This window comes from Anastrepha ludens, chromosome 2, assembly GCF_028408465.1.
Source record: "Anastrepha ludens isolate Willacy chromosome 2, idAnaLude1.1, whole genome shotgun sequence".
In the NCBI taxonomy this organism is placed as follows: domain Eukaryota; kingdom Metazoa; phylum Arthropoda; class Insecta; order Diptera; family Tephritidae; genus Anastrepha; species Anastrepha ludens.
In genome coordinates this window covers 90,163,390-90,180,255 of record NC_071498.1, presented here as the reverse complement: position 1 = coordinate 90,180,255, position 16,866 = coordinate 90,163,390, and the positions used below count along the sequence as shown (strand labels likewise).

The window sequence follows — 16,866 nt, the reverse complement described above, 5'->3', positions numbered from 1 at the left end:
GTAGAATATAGTACAAATTCATGGAGTAATTGAAACATATTCGATTACCCACTTTTTAGAACTCCATTTACTTATATTTTTTTTATTAAAGCATTCAATAAAAGCACAACCTTATGTTACATGTAAAATTAATATTTCACATATTATATTTTATGTCTAGTTCTTCTTCGTTTCAAAAGTAGTTTTCATTAACAATAGTGTATTCTTTTTGCCTGGTGCAACCCTGTGTTAGTGCAACTCTGCAAGGCGCACAAGTAAAATTTTCCATTGTAATCTTCATATGCGTCATTCCACTTTGGGACGAGGTTAGGTAAGAATGCATTTTATAAGTGGTTCATTTGCACGAGTTTTGCTGCTTTGTAACCAATAAATGTGATAGTGAAAAATTTATTAAAAGTGCTAATTGTTACTATACAAGTAAAAATGTTTAAAATATTGGTTCAAAGTTTAGCGAAAATCTCGTGTGAAAACCGAACACCGTCACATGTGGCTGCAGTGGCGTGTGTAAAAAATTTATTGATTTTTCCATCGGCCGTTATTAACCCAGCCACGAGTACTATATCACGACGCCATTTTCTTTTTTCTTCAACCAACAGAGGACCGGTGAATTTTGCTTTTTCCAAGTACCAGCTATTTACAGGCAGAGAAACTATCGCTCAAGCAGAGTTTAAGAAATCAAGTAATCTCGGTGGAATAACAAGTAGCTCTGATAACTTCTATAGGTATTTTCACAAAACAAGCGAAAATTTGTTGGAAGAAGAAGCGACGCCTGTGGAAAAGCAAAAATTTACGTCAACAAAAAGAGATCAGGACTCATTTACAAAAACGTCAATATATATAGATCCAGACGAAATGTAAGTAAAATTTAATTTTAACATCTCATTACTTTCTAAAATTTTGGCATAGGAACAGTATGAATCATGTAGTCAAATCGTGTCAGATGATGTGTTGTGTGTGTTGTTGTTGGATTGACCTCCATTTTGATTTGCACCTACTCGTTTCTGTATCTATACTGTGTGTATACACATTTGTATAGCTACATATTTAAGTATAGAGAAAAATGTAGACGGAAGTGAACGGGTAATTACTAGTTAGTGGAAGTTTTGCGTGCTCACTTTTAGAATAAGTAATATTGGTTTAAGTCGCCATTGAGAGTGAATAGTGTTTTAGCGGGCTGGAAAAATTAACATGAATATATCACGCAGGTTAGTTAAAAAATTAATGTATGAATCTATATATAATATAACCCAATAGAAATAAAATTGAAAATATTCAACTAATGTGTGGTACACATTATCGATCAAGTTAAACGAGAACATATAAAATAGTGAGGAGTCGCACTTTAAAAAATTGTCGTTGAAAGGGTAGATCATATCTGAACTCTCCACCAACCAGTGGTTTAAACAAATATTTTATTAATCAATTAGTTAAAGTTAAAGATATGACCAAATCTCGAATGTCGTTTCTGTGTGAAGATAATCACGGTGAACAAACGTGTAGCCAGATAGGAGCAAAATTAACAATTATCTGTTCATGTGTTACAGAGCGATATTTATGTTATTAAATGTATAGATATAGATCAATATAAGCTTGACTTCCTTTTTTTTTTTTTATAAAATAATATGTTAATATATACCTATTATCTATGTTTTCTACGGGTGGGGGTTCTCACTTCTAGAATGTGGAAATGCCTATATCCATATCAATACAGTGCCTCAGCTTATTATTTCGTGTGTTAATTTTTTCTTACACCTTATTTCATTAAAGTAAAGTTGTCAAATTATTTATTAAGATTTGAACGAGTTTAGGGTTTTTTTTCGAGTGTTATTCACTCCACTCTTGTAACGCCCTTCTAATGCTGAAAACAGTGAACACCGTAAACGCAATCCCGACACAGCTGTTCCGATCAAACTAATGAGAACCCCATGTAAATGAAAAGTTCCTTCCGTATCGTAGTACCGTAGATTTTATTTGACGATTTTTAAAAAAATCGCGTAATACCGACTTAGCTGATTGCTCTCTCACCACACAGTGTTGCCAAGCAGTACATTTCGAAATCATTTACAAAATAAGCTTAGAAAAATGATAATCTTTGTTAAAATAGATTAAAAATACCAAATACCAAACACATACACACACAAACCGATATATTGTGTAAATATGTAATTAAAAGAACGCAGTTGTTCTCGGTGGTGAGTTTTTGTGCACGGTAAGGGACTGCGTGCGGTGTTCACTGTTTTCAGCATAAGACCTGTCGGTTGCTATGTGCTGGTGATGATATACACCCCCAAACTATGGGACTTCCACCCTGTTTTACAGTTCCTCGCAGGTTCTTCGACTGCAGCTCCGAAATAAATTGACGCCAGATAAATGTCGCCATCGGAACTAATATGATTAAATTTGTTTTCATCAGCGAAAATAACGTCATTCCGTCCTTTCCTTAACGCCATTTTCGTCCTTTTTGACATGACTTGTTAAAATGCATTCTGGACTTTATATTTCTAGTGGAGTTCTTTCGCTGACAATCTTGGTTCTATGTACTAAATTGTTCAGGTGTTAAAGTTAATATTTTGTCCTACACCAAATAAGCTGCAAGGTCATTTTCCGTAGAATATTATTTTTGTTGTAAATATTTTTTTTTAATTAAAGTTACTTCGAATTTATTTATTGGCGTTAGCAATTTAAATACACAGTCGGCATCAAAATGAAGTGTACACCAAGAAATTAAATTATAGAAAAAAATTTGAGCATTCGATATATCGAGGAAAACAATCAACCACGTCAGAAGAAAAAATGTAGGAAATCAACGTAATTTCTGAGCCACTTGGAACTCACCCTTCAAAATTCAAAATTGCACTTGCAAAATTCAATGGATTACAAAACTGCATACACGAAAATTTTCGAAAAAAAATATTAAAAAATAAATATATTGCCAAAACTTGTCAATATGTGGTGTACATTTTATTATTTTGACACTAATTGTAATTTAAATAAAAAAATTCACATATTTACATATAAAAAATATTATTAAGATGGATAAAGAGTTTTAAGTGCATTTGGTGTTGGTGGGCATTGCTCCTTAAAAATTCTGAAAATCGGTCTTATTTACGACTGCGCAATTCCTTTCAACTTTCGTAACTTTATACATTTCTTAGAGCTACACAGCAGCAGCGGCATTTTTTTTTCATTCGTTCTATTCGTACCTTTCATCATTTTCCGTTTTTATTTCATTCGCCTTGAATTTTTTTCCTCTTTTTTTTTTTACCAAACCGGTTTTTCTTTATTTGCGTGCTCGTTTTCAGCAAAATGGCAGGGGTAAATATTTATTGTTTTCTGTGTAAACTAAACCAAGCAATTTTCTTGCGTGTTTTTAGAGAACAGTTGTACTTTAGTTGTTTGGCGATTGGCACCAAAGTAACATTTTTTTAAGATTTTGGCTGTTCTATTATTAATACAATCAAATTACAATTTGTATTGATTATGAATGTTGTATTTAAGATTGTTATTTGATTGTGCTTTTAGTGCCAATTTACCAAAAACGGGGCGTCTTGCACGATATGTAATATTCGGCACGAAATTATTAGTCACGATACAAGGCGGTCCAATTATTTCCTATAAAAAGAAGTGGCTTTCGTGAGTTTATTTTAGTAAATTTTTGTGTATTGAGTTGAATTAAATAATATAATATTAGCGATTACAGTTATTATCTAGCTTGACAATCGAAAAAAGAAAGTTCACTGTTTTTTGGTTTTTTCTTTTATTGATGGCAACGGAGGCGTTGAATTGTTTTTATTCATTCAAAATTTAAATAGATTAAAACTGAAAATTATTTGTTGCGTCGAATTAGTATTTACATTTGATGAAAATGCGTCAAAGAAATATAAAATTTTCTCATAAAAGGTTAATGATTCCAAATATTAGTATACATGAAATTTTTTCTTTATTTATTAAAATTTTCTTCTAATTTATTGAAATTTTGCTTTTATTTATTGAAACTTTGCTTTTATTTATTGAAATTTTTTTTTATTATTTATTGAATTTTTTTTTTTGTAATTTTTAGGGCACCTCACGATAGGAATTTTGGTACTCGTGGTGGACGTGGCGGTGATGACCGTCAGGCTAGACATGGTGGTAGTGCTGGTGGCATGCGTCATGGCGGCGGCGGTGGTGGTGTTGGTGGTGGTGACTTCCATGGCGTACGCAATGGACGTATTGATAAGAACCGTGGTGGCGGCCGTGGCGGTAGTTTTGGTGGCGGCAGTGGCTTCGGCGGCGGAGCTGGTGGATACGGTGGTGGCAATAGCCGCGGTGGCACACAGGACATCACACTTGGCTCTGTCGATTTCTCAAATTTGGCACCCTTCAAGAAGAATTTCTATCAGGAACACCCAATTGTTGCCAATCGTTCGCCCTATGAAGTACAGCGCTTCCGTGATGAACATGAGATTACCATTCGTGGAAATGCACCAAACCCAATTCAGGACTTCAGTGAAGCGTATTTTCCGGATTATGTTATGAAGGAGGTACGCCGACAAGGATACAAGGCACCTACAGCTATCCAAGCTCAAGGTTGGCCAATCGCTATGAGCGGTTCTAATTTTGTTGGTATTGCTCAGACTGGATCAGGAAAAACACTCGGTTATATCTTACCAGCAATTGTGCACATTAACAACCAAAAACCATTGGAGCGTGGTGATGGACCAATTGCATTAGTATTGGCACCTACGCGCGAATTGGCACAGCAGATTCAACAAGTTGCGACAGAATTCGGGTCATCTTCTTATGTTCGAAATACTTGTGTATTCGGTGGTGCTCCAAAAGGAGGCCAAATGCGCGACTTGCAGCGTGGATGCGAAATCGTCATTGCCACACCCGGTCGTCTAATTGATTTTCTCTCAATGAATGCTACAAACTTGAAGCGTTGTACATATTTAGTATTAGATGAAGCTGACCGTATGTTAGACATGGGTTTTGAGCCACAGATCCGCAAAATATTGTCACAGATTCGCCCTGATCGCCAAACTCTCATGTGGTCCGCCACTTGGCCGAAAGAGGTTAAGCAATTGGCAGAAGATTTCCTTGGCAACTACATACAAATCAATATTGGCTCTTTGGAGTTGTCGGCGAACCATAACATTCGTCAAGTGATCGATGTTTGTGAAGAACATGACAAGGAAGACAAGTAAGTAATTTAATTTAAAAAATCAAAGAAATTGGACAATTAATTTCAATAATTTGATTTATTTGATTATTTCGTTACCTAGAATTTTTGATTAAATTTATATTATACGTAAATATATTTTGAATTACTTTAAATTTTTTCCATAGGCTGAAATCATTGCTTTCCGAAATTTACGATACCAGCGAAAACCCCGGCAAGATCATAATATTTGTGGAGACTAAACGCCGTGTTGACAATCTGGTGCGGTTCATTCGCAGTTTTGGTGTTCGTTGTGGCGCCATTCACGGTGACAAGTCACAGTCGGAACGTGACTACGTTTTGCGCGAATTCCGTTCGGGCAAGTCAAACATTTTGGTAGCAACCGACGTGGCTGCACGAGGTTTGGGTAAGTTTCACTCTCTACACTCGTTATTGAGAACATTACACCATTATCATTCACATATATTATTGTACTGGTTTGATTATATTTTCAAATGAACTGAGGTATGGTGAATGCAAAGTGTGTTAGCTGACTTCATAACATAAGGATTGATAATATTCACCAGATCTGCAATCATTTTGCAATCACATACTCCCATCATTTGACGATTGTAAACAACTACGCCATGGCACCTTTAAGCCCGTAGGCACATCAAAATACTCTATATGTTAGACCTTAAAACTGCTCGAATCAATTGCCAAAAATTCACTTTAGCTTTAGCGACAAATAAGTCATCATATCTGTTAAAAGACATATTAATCAACTTGGAATTTTACCTTCTTTTCCCCCCAAAACTATTCTCCTGATTCTTTTCGTTTACAGAGGCCGATTATTGTAGTATGGTGGGGATAGTATGAACAACTTCTGAAACTACGCAATTCGATACAATTGCGTTTATAAGTGAACTCTGAAATTTTATCATAAAAAGAAGCCGGTGAAAAGTTCTTTGAAAGGATCTTTTCCAATAAAACCGAATGTGGTGGCAGTACTTTGTCTAAACATTCCAAGGTAAAATGGATGTGGAACCATCTGCTGCCATACGTTTGCTCATAACGTCACTGCACATTGGAGGAGAAGATATATTAATCAACAGCCGATAGATAATCTTGCCTGATACGTGCAACCTTTACGAAAAAGCGTTCCAGCGTACTCTAGCTGATACTCAATTGATAAGCAACAAGAAAACAAAAAGCGGCAACATTCATTTACAAAACGCGAGATATATGTCGCGTCGTGTAAAATATTTGTTCTTCCAAATACAAAAGTAAATTCTACTTCTTCCCAAATTCGCAATGTGCACATAGAGTTCTGCGGTACACAATATCCCTATCATCATGCAGCAAATGTGGCCTCTGCTATCTTTTATTCAAGTGATAGTATTTGTAAAACTAAACAAAATCGGTTCCAAAGAGAGAAAACTATAAAAAAAGAAATAGGATTTCTAACCGTACAGACAGCGTTACTCAAATGACTTACTGTGGAGCACATAAAGGAGAGATTAAGTTAGTTATTTTGTGTATCTCTCTGGCATGTACTCCATAAGGGAACAGCGTTTAAATCACACGCAGGCACTTAGAGAAACTCCATAAAACTAAATGCATGTCCGTCCTAGAATCGCAACAGCGCATGTGTTCTTTGGCTGGATCGTAACGTCATCGTAAAAAAGATAATTTATTTGCAAGGAACAGGGTCACTACGGTTATTGCAATATTTGAATAGTTGTAGTGTTGGAATTGTTAACAATATTATAAGTGAACTTAATTTTTATTTGTTTGCAAACGCTGTGATCCTGTTCATCGCGTATCCGCGGATTTGAAGCTAGGTTGGTTGGTGTAACGTGGCACGGTGTAAAAAATGTTTTGCCTTACTCATTCGATAGACGTAAACGGTTGCATCGAACGTGTTGGTGGCGACCTTCTTTTGGACACTAAACAAATGTTGAGAAGCTGTTGCTGTTGTTCTAACTCTACCATGGACATCACAGAACACCAGTTCACCATTTGCTGCACGTCCAGAAATAAGCGTCGTCGTCTGCGGATACTGGTGCAACACATTCACATTCCATAAAATGCGAAAAGTTCGTGCAAGGCAAAACGTTCTCTTAGAAAAAGTGCCACATATGCATCGCAAAGCCGCCTACAAAGGACACAGTTGCAACATCGATTATTTAATTAATACTATAATTTGGAGGATATGCATATCAAAAGCTTGAAATGTAAAAATAAACACAGTTATTTGGAGAAAAGCGGCGGGCATTTACTGGCCGTTGAACTGAAAAGATGAAAACATGCTTTATCAACTTGCCTGCGGTAGTGGTTTACCTGAACATTGGTAGATGGATGCACGACGTCGGCGGGCGGCGCACAAACTCGAACCACAAAATTAGTTGGATGTGCGCTGAACTCCGATCGAGACGCATTAATTCAAAAGTCGTGCGGAATCGAGCTGCATCGTTCGTCCATCTTCTGTCAAGTCAATGCTGATTAAGTGAGGGAGAGACAGATTAGAGGGGAAAATACCCTACATATATTTAAAGTTTTTCGACATGCTCTTTTCCTCGTTTCGCTGAACGTGACGAGAGAAGAGCGTGGATATAAATCGACTATTTGAAGGTAAAGTACATATTTAACTAAGTCCACTTTATCTCTTTTTGTTTAAATTTACTTTAATGCTCAAAAGTAGTATGAAAAAAAAAAACCAAAGAAAAATGAAAAAAATGAAAGCCAGCATACCAAAAGTGTTCTGAACAGACTTTAAATTTTTACAAGTGAATTAAAAATGTACTAAAAAACAGTGCTCTACGTTGCAAAAGTCGAAAGTCCATTTAATTATATTACCAACGATAAATTATTAGCCACTTACCCTAATTATTGCTGTAAATATATTATTATATTAATTTTTTATTTTCCCCTTTCCCTCTTAAAAATATTTTAACTTCAAATGCTACAGACGTTGATGGCATCAAATATGTGATTAATTTCGATTACCCACAATCGTCGGAGGACTACATTCACAGAATAGGACGCACTGGACGTTCCAATACAAAGGGCACTTCATATGCATTCTTTACCAAAAACAATGCCAAACAGTCGAGAGCGCTGGTTGATGTTTTACGAGAGGCTAATCAGGTAAATATCTATTTATATATTTTTTCTATTCTGACCCTTACAAATCTATTAGAAATTTTATATTCTTACGTAATGCTTAAAATATTTGCTTTGCTAAAAAAAATTAATTTCATTTGCTCTTTCACAGGAAATCAATCCTGTACTAGAGGGTATGGCGCGTAGTAACCGAGGTTTCGATGGTGGCCGTTCCCGCTACGGTGGTGGCGGCGGCAACTCTCGCTTCAATGGCACCTTCAGAAAGGGTGCGATAGGCGGCGGTGGCAATGGTGGACGCGGTTACGGTGGTGGTTATGGCGGTAACAGCGGCGGCGGTTATGGCGGTGGTCGCAGTAACGGCTACAGCAATACCAACAGCGGCGAAAATGGCTATGGCAATCGTAATGCTGCCAACAGTAGTAGTGGAGGAGGCAGACAGCATACGCGTTTTGATTAAATTAAATTATACTAATTCATAGGCTATTATTAATATTATTTTTTCATTTAAATATAATATTACGATTTTACTTAAAAGATAACTAAAATTAAACAAAACAAACTCATTTCAATAATATTTTGAAGTGAATTTGATTTTTAAGTTTCTGGTTTTTAACAGAAACTTCTCTATAAAGCATAGCTAATCCATAATTAAAATGAAGAACCAAACCAATTTAAGTTCAAATATTTAAAGAATTTGCATTTCTTTTCAAACAAAAAAAATATTTAGAGTACTTTGCAAATGAAAGCACATCATCCCAATATCAAAAGCGAATTGTAACAAAGTGTCTAATGATGCCAATCTTTTCGAGATTAAATTAAAACAAATTAGTCAGTTTGCTGTATGTATTTTTGCGAAGGCAAATTTCAATTATTTCTCGCGGGTTATGTGCTTTACACATGTAATTTGTGATATTGAACACATTTGGGAAAAATGATTTATTTATTAACTTTACTTTAAACAAAACGCGTATTTGCATTCATTCGTAGCCGTAATAATATCGTCATACTATACCTATGTCTAGTGTTAAGTTAGCGCACCCCCAGTAAGCAACTGGCACAAAGTTACAGTATATCCCTTTAATACCATAATATCAGCACATTTTGGATAATGTGTACGTCTAGACTTCAAATAACATTTACAATAAACTAAAAATAATTAATGTACAAAATTCCATTATGAAGGAGTTAAGTGAGTTTTAAATGAAATCAAATATAACAATACATATGTATACAATGCATTGAAGAAAAATATCTGATAAATAAAAAAAAAACTATTTGGTGTGGAAACCAATTAATTTGTTATTATTGAAAAATGCGTATGATATTAAAAGATAGGAGCCAAAGGCCGATTTCTCTTTTAATATAATATTTTTGGTGTTAGTACCATCGGTTTTTTGGAACTTCAATAATTGCACAGCATCGCGTTCTAAAAAAAATGTTGATCATCTGTTGCTCGTCACGAATAAAGCAAGCGCAATGCCAAAAAGAAAGGTTAAATTCGGTCTGGACCGGAAAATTCAGTTTGTTTGTAGTTTTTCGTGTCAAAAGTCGGGCTGGGCTTTTGGAATTAAAAAAATACTAAACCGAAAATCATGTCTAAAAAGTTGAATGTATCGACCAGATTCAGACTAGATCAAGACTAATTAGAGATGCCCTCCAAATGAAAGTCTTCCGATACTCAACCGGTCACCTTTTGAAAACGCGCTTGAAGAAATTAGACTTCGAAACTTCTATAGTGACTCACAGCTGATTTGATGCAAATTATTATTACTGTTTTATTTAATAACAAAAAATGCTTCTTCATAAGAAAGATATGGGAAATTAAAATAATTTTGAGGTCACAGCACTAACTTAAAAGTATTCAAAAAACATAAACACCTTAATATTTCGATTTCATGATTACGGCTTATACTTAGTGGGATATCCGTTTTGATTCAGAACAGCTTTTAATCGGGAATTCATACATAGATTCTACAAGTTTTGCTGTATAATCGGAACTAATTTTATCCCATTTTTCCCGTAGTGCCCGTTTCAGATCAGAAGTATTGTGGTTTTTTATTTTATTTTCCAGCACTCACCACAAATTTTCAATAACGTTGAGATCTGGACTCTGTGCGAGTGTCTGTTCTATATGTGGGCAGTTCCAGATAAGCTAAGTTTTTAAAATACCAGTCGTATGCTTGGGATCGTTGCCTTGGTAGAACCTAAACGAATCGCTAATGCCCATTTTATCCGCACTTTGTGCTAAATTATCTTTTAGCAGATCCAGATACATCTCTTTATTCATGTTTCCTTCGATGATGTTAAATTTCTGACGCCTGAATACATGGAACCCCATACCATCACACTGCCCCGCCCCGCAAGACCTCCCATCAGACGTTCCCATGGCAGCCGGTTCTACGTTACCGGAATGACTCGGGTTTTTATTCCCGACCAAGGGCTGCCGCCCCAGTACACTAGCCCTGTCTAGTGTATCGTATATCACCCCACCCCTTACGTCACAGGAGCAAACTCCCGCAGCTAACCTGCTCCAAATACTTCTCCTCAGGGCTGGTGTCGAATCCAACCCTGGGCCAGAGGTATTCTACTGCTGCGTCTGCCACCAACGGCTCCACCCGAACTCCACCTCGGTTAGGTGCAATAAGTGCAACGGGTGGAGCCACCTTAAGACCTGCTCAGGCCTTAAGTCGCACAGGGAGTGGTCCACACGGTATGTGGCCACGTGTTGCTCCCGCCAACAGGCGTCTGATGCCTCCACGGCTACTACACCCCCTGATAGGCCGGCACTACCAACCGCCACCACAACCCACACCTCCACGGTGAGGAGCCTATCGGAGCAACACAACTCCCCTTTAACCCCTCCTATCCCTTCCTGCTCCAACCCCAGTGCGGGGACAAACCAGCAGCTCCTGGTCCCCCGTACAGTCTGTTCCGTGTGTCAGACCGTAATACCTCGGAATCTGGTATCAGTCCAGTGCAATTCCTGCAACGGCTGGTGCCATTTTCGGAGATGTTCCGGCCTGCGCACCACCCGTGAGTGGACAACTGCCTACGTTGCCCCCTGCTGCAGAGCTCTGCACCCACTACCTCCCCCGGAGGAGCGGCCGCCCACCACCATCAGGCCGCAACAACCACAGTGGATTGCACAGCAGGTCCAACGTAGACAACCCCACGCGTCCCTCACCCCCCGGATTACACTGACCTCACCGAGAAGCTTCAAGCTTCTCCAGTTTAACTGCAACGGACTTACGAGTAAGGTCGACGAGATAGTCGACTTTATGAACCGGCACAGTATCAAGATAGTTGCGGTCCAAGAAACAAAGTTGCACGCTAGGTCATCTCTGATCACCAGGGATGGCTATAACGTGCACAGACACGATCGCGAGCGAGACAACGGTGGTGGCCTAGCGTTTATTGTCCACCACACTGTGCAGTATCGTCTTATCGATGAAGGAATCGACCCCAGGGACAGCACCTTAGAATGTCAAGGCATAGCTGTCCGGTCAGGCGATTCCGAGCTCGAAATTTTTAATATATACATACCCCCTGTCACCTGCTGCCCGGCAGGATATCACCCTGATATAGGTGCGCTCATCAGAGGTGAAAACCGATTGGTTGTAGGTGACTTCAATGCGCATCACGATCTTTGGCATTCAAGCCTGCCAAATGATCGTAGGGGACAGCAATTGGCAGAGCAGATAGACGACTCGACATTCAGCACAGTGAACGACGACGCCCCCACCAGGGTAGTGGGAAATTGTAGCAGCTCGCCTGACCTAACAATAGCTAGCGCGGGTCTGATAAATAGCATAACGTGGCGACCTATGCTATCGCTTGCATCAGACCACTTGCCCATTATCGTCTCGATCGAGAGACCTGCCGATTTCGTTTCCGCGAATCACCGGTCCTATTTTAACTTTATAAAAGCTAATTGGGCCGGCTTCACGGAATTCACCGAGGACACCTTCGCCGCTCTTCCCATCCCCACTGATGTGCGCGTCGGCGAACGCGCATTCCGCAAGGTGTCACAGCTGCTGCGGCTCGCTTCATCCCAGCTGGATGTTATAAGGACATCCGTCCCCACTTCCCAGCAGAAGCAGCCAGTTTAGCAAACGAGCGTGACCACCTACGCCAGGCCGATCCCGGGGATCCCCGCATAAGGGATCTCAATTTGGAGATCCGGCAACTGGTAAATCAACACAAGCGGACTAAATGGGTTGAGCACCTGAAGACTTGTAACCTCACCTCCGGAGTGAGTAAGCTCTGGTCCACCGTTAGGTCCTTGTCGAACCCGACGAAATACAACGACAAGGTGGCTATCACCTTCAACGGTTGTACTTCGTCGGACCCGAAGAGATGCGCGAGCTATTTTAGCCGGCTGTTTACACTGCATCCTCCGGGCGACAGAACCAAACGTCGTGTTACCAGAAGGCTGCACAAACTGACGAACGACAGTGCGCCACTTACTTTCTCCGGTGATGAGGTTCAGGGGGCCATCAACAAGTCGAAATCTTCGAAAGCCATTGGCCCTGACGGACTTAACGCGCTGATGCTGAAGCATCTGGGACCCCTGGGAGTAGGATACCTCACAAGGGTCTTCAATTTGTCTCTGGCCACTCTCATCATCCCTGACAAGTGGAAAGCAGGGAGAGTGGTCCCACTATTGAAACCTGGGAAACCCGCCAACCAAGGGGAGTCTTATCGGCCGATAACTCTCCTTTCCCCAGTAGTGAAGACACTTGAAGCCCTCCTACTCCCACTCTTCACGACCCACCTGGCCCCAGCCCCACATCAGCACGGATTCCGACGAGTGCACAGCACCACCACGGCACTCACCGCCATAAACGCCCAGATAAATCGCGGGCTTAACCAAAACCGCCCCTGCGAGAGGACTGTCCTAGTAGCGTTGGACCTAAAGAAGGCTTCGATACAGTCAGCCATTCCACGCTACTAGATGATATTTATCAGTCGACACTCCCGCCAGGGCTGAAGAGGTGGTCCGCGAACTACCTGAGCGGTCGGCACTCGTCAGTGATTTTTCGAGATCAAATGTCAAAGCAGAGGAAGATTAAGCAAGGCGTACCGCAGGGTGGTGTCCTTTCACCCTTGCTTTTTAACTTCTACATCTCGAAGCTCCCCCAACCACCAGCGGGAGTTTCCCTGATCTCATACGCTGACGACTGCACGATAATGGCGTCGGGCAATGACATCGATGGCCTGTGTTCCAAAGTGAACAACTACCTCACCGACCTTTCTCGCTTTTTCACTGCGAGGAATCTCCAACTTTCCCCCACTAAGTCCACGGCGACCCTTTTCACCACCTGGACAAAGGAGGTCAAGCTGTCCCTTAAGGTAAAAGTCGACGACACACCAATTCCGACTGTGAATAACCCCAAAATCTTGGGTGTAACCTTTGACAGCTTGCTCTCCTTCTCTGCGCACACAACCGCAATTGCCACTAAAGTCCAAAATCGCAACAAGGTCCTCAAATCGCTGGCCGGCAGCACTTGGGGCAAGGACAAAGAACTGTTGCTTTCGACATTTAAGGCAATTGGCCGGCCGGTTCTAAACTATGCTGCGCCTGTCTGGTCGCCTGGCACTAGTGATTCGCAGTGGATAAAGCTTCAGACATGTCAGAATACCGCCATTCGGACAGCGACCGGGTGCCTCCTGATGTCACCCATACAACACCTGCACAACGAGGCACAAATGCTCCCAGTCGCGGAGCACAACAAACTGCTCAGCAAGCAGTTCCTGCTGGGGTGTTACCGCAGGTTTCACCCCTGCAGACACCTGCTTGAGCCTGAGCCGCCTCCCAGGCACGTCAGGAGACACCTCCTCGACTACGCTGACGAACTCCAGGACAAAACTGACCGAGACCTACTGGACCGGACAGTATTCAGACAGTCAATAAACGACATTCACCGGGAGTCCGTTACCACCTTCATGAACTCCCGTCCCGTGAATGCCGTAATCGAAGTCCAACCACCACCCATTGCAGAAGAAGAGCTCCAGCTTCCCCGTGAGACTCGTGTAACATTGGCACAATTACGTTCTGGATATTGTAGCAGGTTAAACTCCTACTTATCCAGAATTGACCCTGACATACCAAACACATGTCCGGCATGTGAAGGTACCCCGCACGACACTAACCACCTCTTCACATGCCCCCTTAATCAGACTCATCTAACCCCCCTCTCCCTCTGGACCCAACCCGTCGAAACAGCATGTTTCCTGGGCCTACCCCTAGATGAGCTAGACGAAGACGACAGATGATATACCCACACTGACAGGGCTAACTATGCTGTTAAAACAACAACAACAACAACCTCCCATCAGACCTAAAAGGGTTAAAATTGCTTTTATCCGCAAAAACAACGGACTTCCAGAACGAAATGTCTTGGACCAAATGTTGCCTGCAAAACTATTCTTTGTTTTCTATTACGAGCTATTGCTCGTATGCTTCATGAAAATTTTCTTCGCGCAGAACTCTACGAACAGTTTCAGGGTTACAGATCTTGCCTAAGTATTTTTCGACTTTCTTTGTTAATTTTGGAGCCCTTAAATCGGGTTTTCTTTAGCGTACAATCCACCCCTTATCTGCATCATTAAATATTTTATTTGGCGCAGATCTGCCCTTATCCTGTTTTCGTGGCGAAACCTTTCTAACTATATTGTGCTGGCTTTTGCCCTCTTTATAACGACAAATAACGTCTTCCCTTTTTTCTAGTGAGATCCGTTTTCCCATTTTAAAAAATTTAAATTTTTTCAACTTTTCTTTACAAATCTTTTTTGAGAATGACTTAAGACGCTAAGCTAAACAGAAAAAAAAATACATTTCACCGTTATTGCTTTCTCAGAGAAAATACAGGGTAGGCCATGTAAAACTTGCTTTTTGAATCGGCTATAAAAAAAAACTAATCAATATTTTCTCAAACTTTTTTTTTTTATTTCGAAGGTTGAACCTTGTCATTTATGAATAAAAAATAATATCGTTCAAATGACTGCCACGACTGGTTTTACAGTAGGCCATTCGATCAACCCAATTTTTAAGCACATTTTCGATTGTTTGGGCTCCAATTTCATGAATGGCAACTTCGATTTCGTGTTTTAAAGCATCAATCGTCTCTGGATGGTTCGCATAGCATTTGTCCTTAACGGCTCCCCACAAAAAAAAGTCCAACGGGCTTAAATCACAGCTTAAATCAAGGAGCATTTTCGAAAAAAAAAAAAATGGCCCGATGATGTCGCCAGACCAAAAACCGCACCAAACAGTGACTCGGTGTGGATGCATTTGCTTCTCTACAGTAACGTGTGGATCTTCTGAGCCCCAAATCCGACAATTTTGCTTATTGACGTAGTCACCGATGTGAAAATAGAAAAGAAGAAGAAGACTCACCACTTCGGAGGTTTTCAATATTTCCCAATTTTGTTGAAGCGTATAGCGTCCCATTTTGTAAATGTCAAACCTTTAAGTAAATTGTGAACTCATTTGACATGCCATTTGTGTTACCATTTTCAAAAAAATAGGTGGTTCAAAAAGCAAACGTTACATGGCCCACCCTGTATAAAATACACTGACGAGAAAACTATTTGTTTCTATATTTAACAAGCAGTTTCTGCTTGAACCTGAGCCGCCTCCAAGGCACGACAGGAGACACCTCTTACGCCGACGAGATCCAGGACAAAACAAGTCGACAAATACTGGACCGGATAGTGCTTAGACATACAATAAACGACATTCATCAGGACACCCTTACCACCTTCTTAAGCTCCCGACCCCGAATGCCCTTATCGAAGTCCAACCACCACCAATAGGTGGTGAAGAGCTCCAACTTCTCCGAGAGTCCCCGCGTAACCTTGGCATAACTACGTTCTGGACACTGTAGCAGGTTAACTCCTACTTATCCAGAATCGACCCCGACATACTAATCATATGCCCAGCATGTGAAGACACTAACCACCTTTTCACATACCCATTAAACCCACTCATCTAACACTCCTCTCCCTCTGGACCGAACCTGTCGAAATAATGTATCCTCGGCCTACTTTTAGATAAGTTAGACGAAAACGACCGGTGATTTACGCTACACTGACAGGGTTTAGAATTGCTGCTACAACAATATCAAAATTATACTCGTTAGGTGTAAGCAGCTTCTTCAGTGGCACGCGGCAACGGCCATGAAAATATTATTTTCACAGATGAGAAAATGTTCACTGATACAGAAGTTTTTAATAAGCAAAACGACAAATTCTATACTAAAACTTCTAATGACGCAAAAAATATTGTTCCAAGGGTTCAGCGTGGCCATCATCCAGCCTCCGTAATGGTTTGGTGGGGAGTGTCTTGTCAGTTAGATTTAGAGTTTCAGATTCTTTATGAGGCTTGCACTTCGACCTCATGGTCTTTTGTACCCTCCCAGTTCCCTTTTTAAACTCAGGATAGAGCTGGGTTGGATTGAACGTTGGTGCCTTTCTTCTGGCTGCAGTTGGCCAAGATGTCTAAACCTTCTCCATTCTCCTGAAGAAAATGCTAGAATAATATTAGCTTCAATAATTTAAAAACCACATTTTTTAATAAAGATAAAATAAATCTCGTT

The 16,866-nt window shown here is 40.3% G+C and overlaps 1 protein-coding gene across 6 annotated transcripts in view; it reads left to right on the top strand.

Moving 5' to 3' along the window:
- Nucleotides 1-9,557, top strand: part of LOC128854730 (ATP-dependent RNA helicase p62) — a 50,667-nt gene extending 41,110 nt beyond the window's left edge. For 2 of the 6 annotated variants that reach the window (XM_054089051.1, XM_054089048.1), the window contains 4 exons: nt 4,061-5,182; nt 5,329-5,567; nt 8,112-8,290; nt 8,418-9,557. In XM_054089051.1, coding sequence (XP_053945026.1) covers nt 4,061-5,182; nt 5,329-5,567; nt 8,112-8,290; nt 8,418-8,723 — 1,846 coding nt within the window. In that variant the 3' untranslated portion in view covers nt 8,724-9,557. Of the gene's footprint in view, nt 1-204; nt 311-343; nt 855-1,124; nt 1,206-4,060; nt 5,183-5,328; nt 5,568-5,984; nt 7,775-8,111; nt 8,291-8,417 lie in introns of those variants that run through there. The other 4 variants (XM_054089050.1, XR_008453640.1, XM_054089047.1 and 1 more) reach the window with 4 other exon arrangements.
- The last annotated feature ends 7,309 nt before the right edge of the window (nt 9,558-16,866 follow it).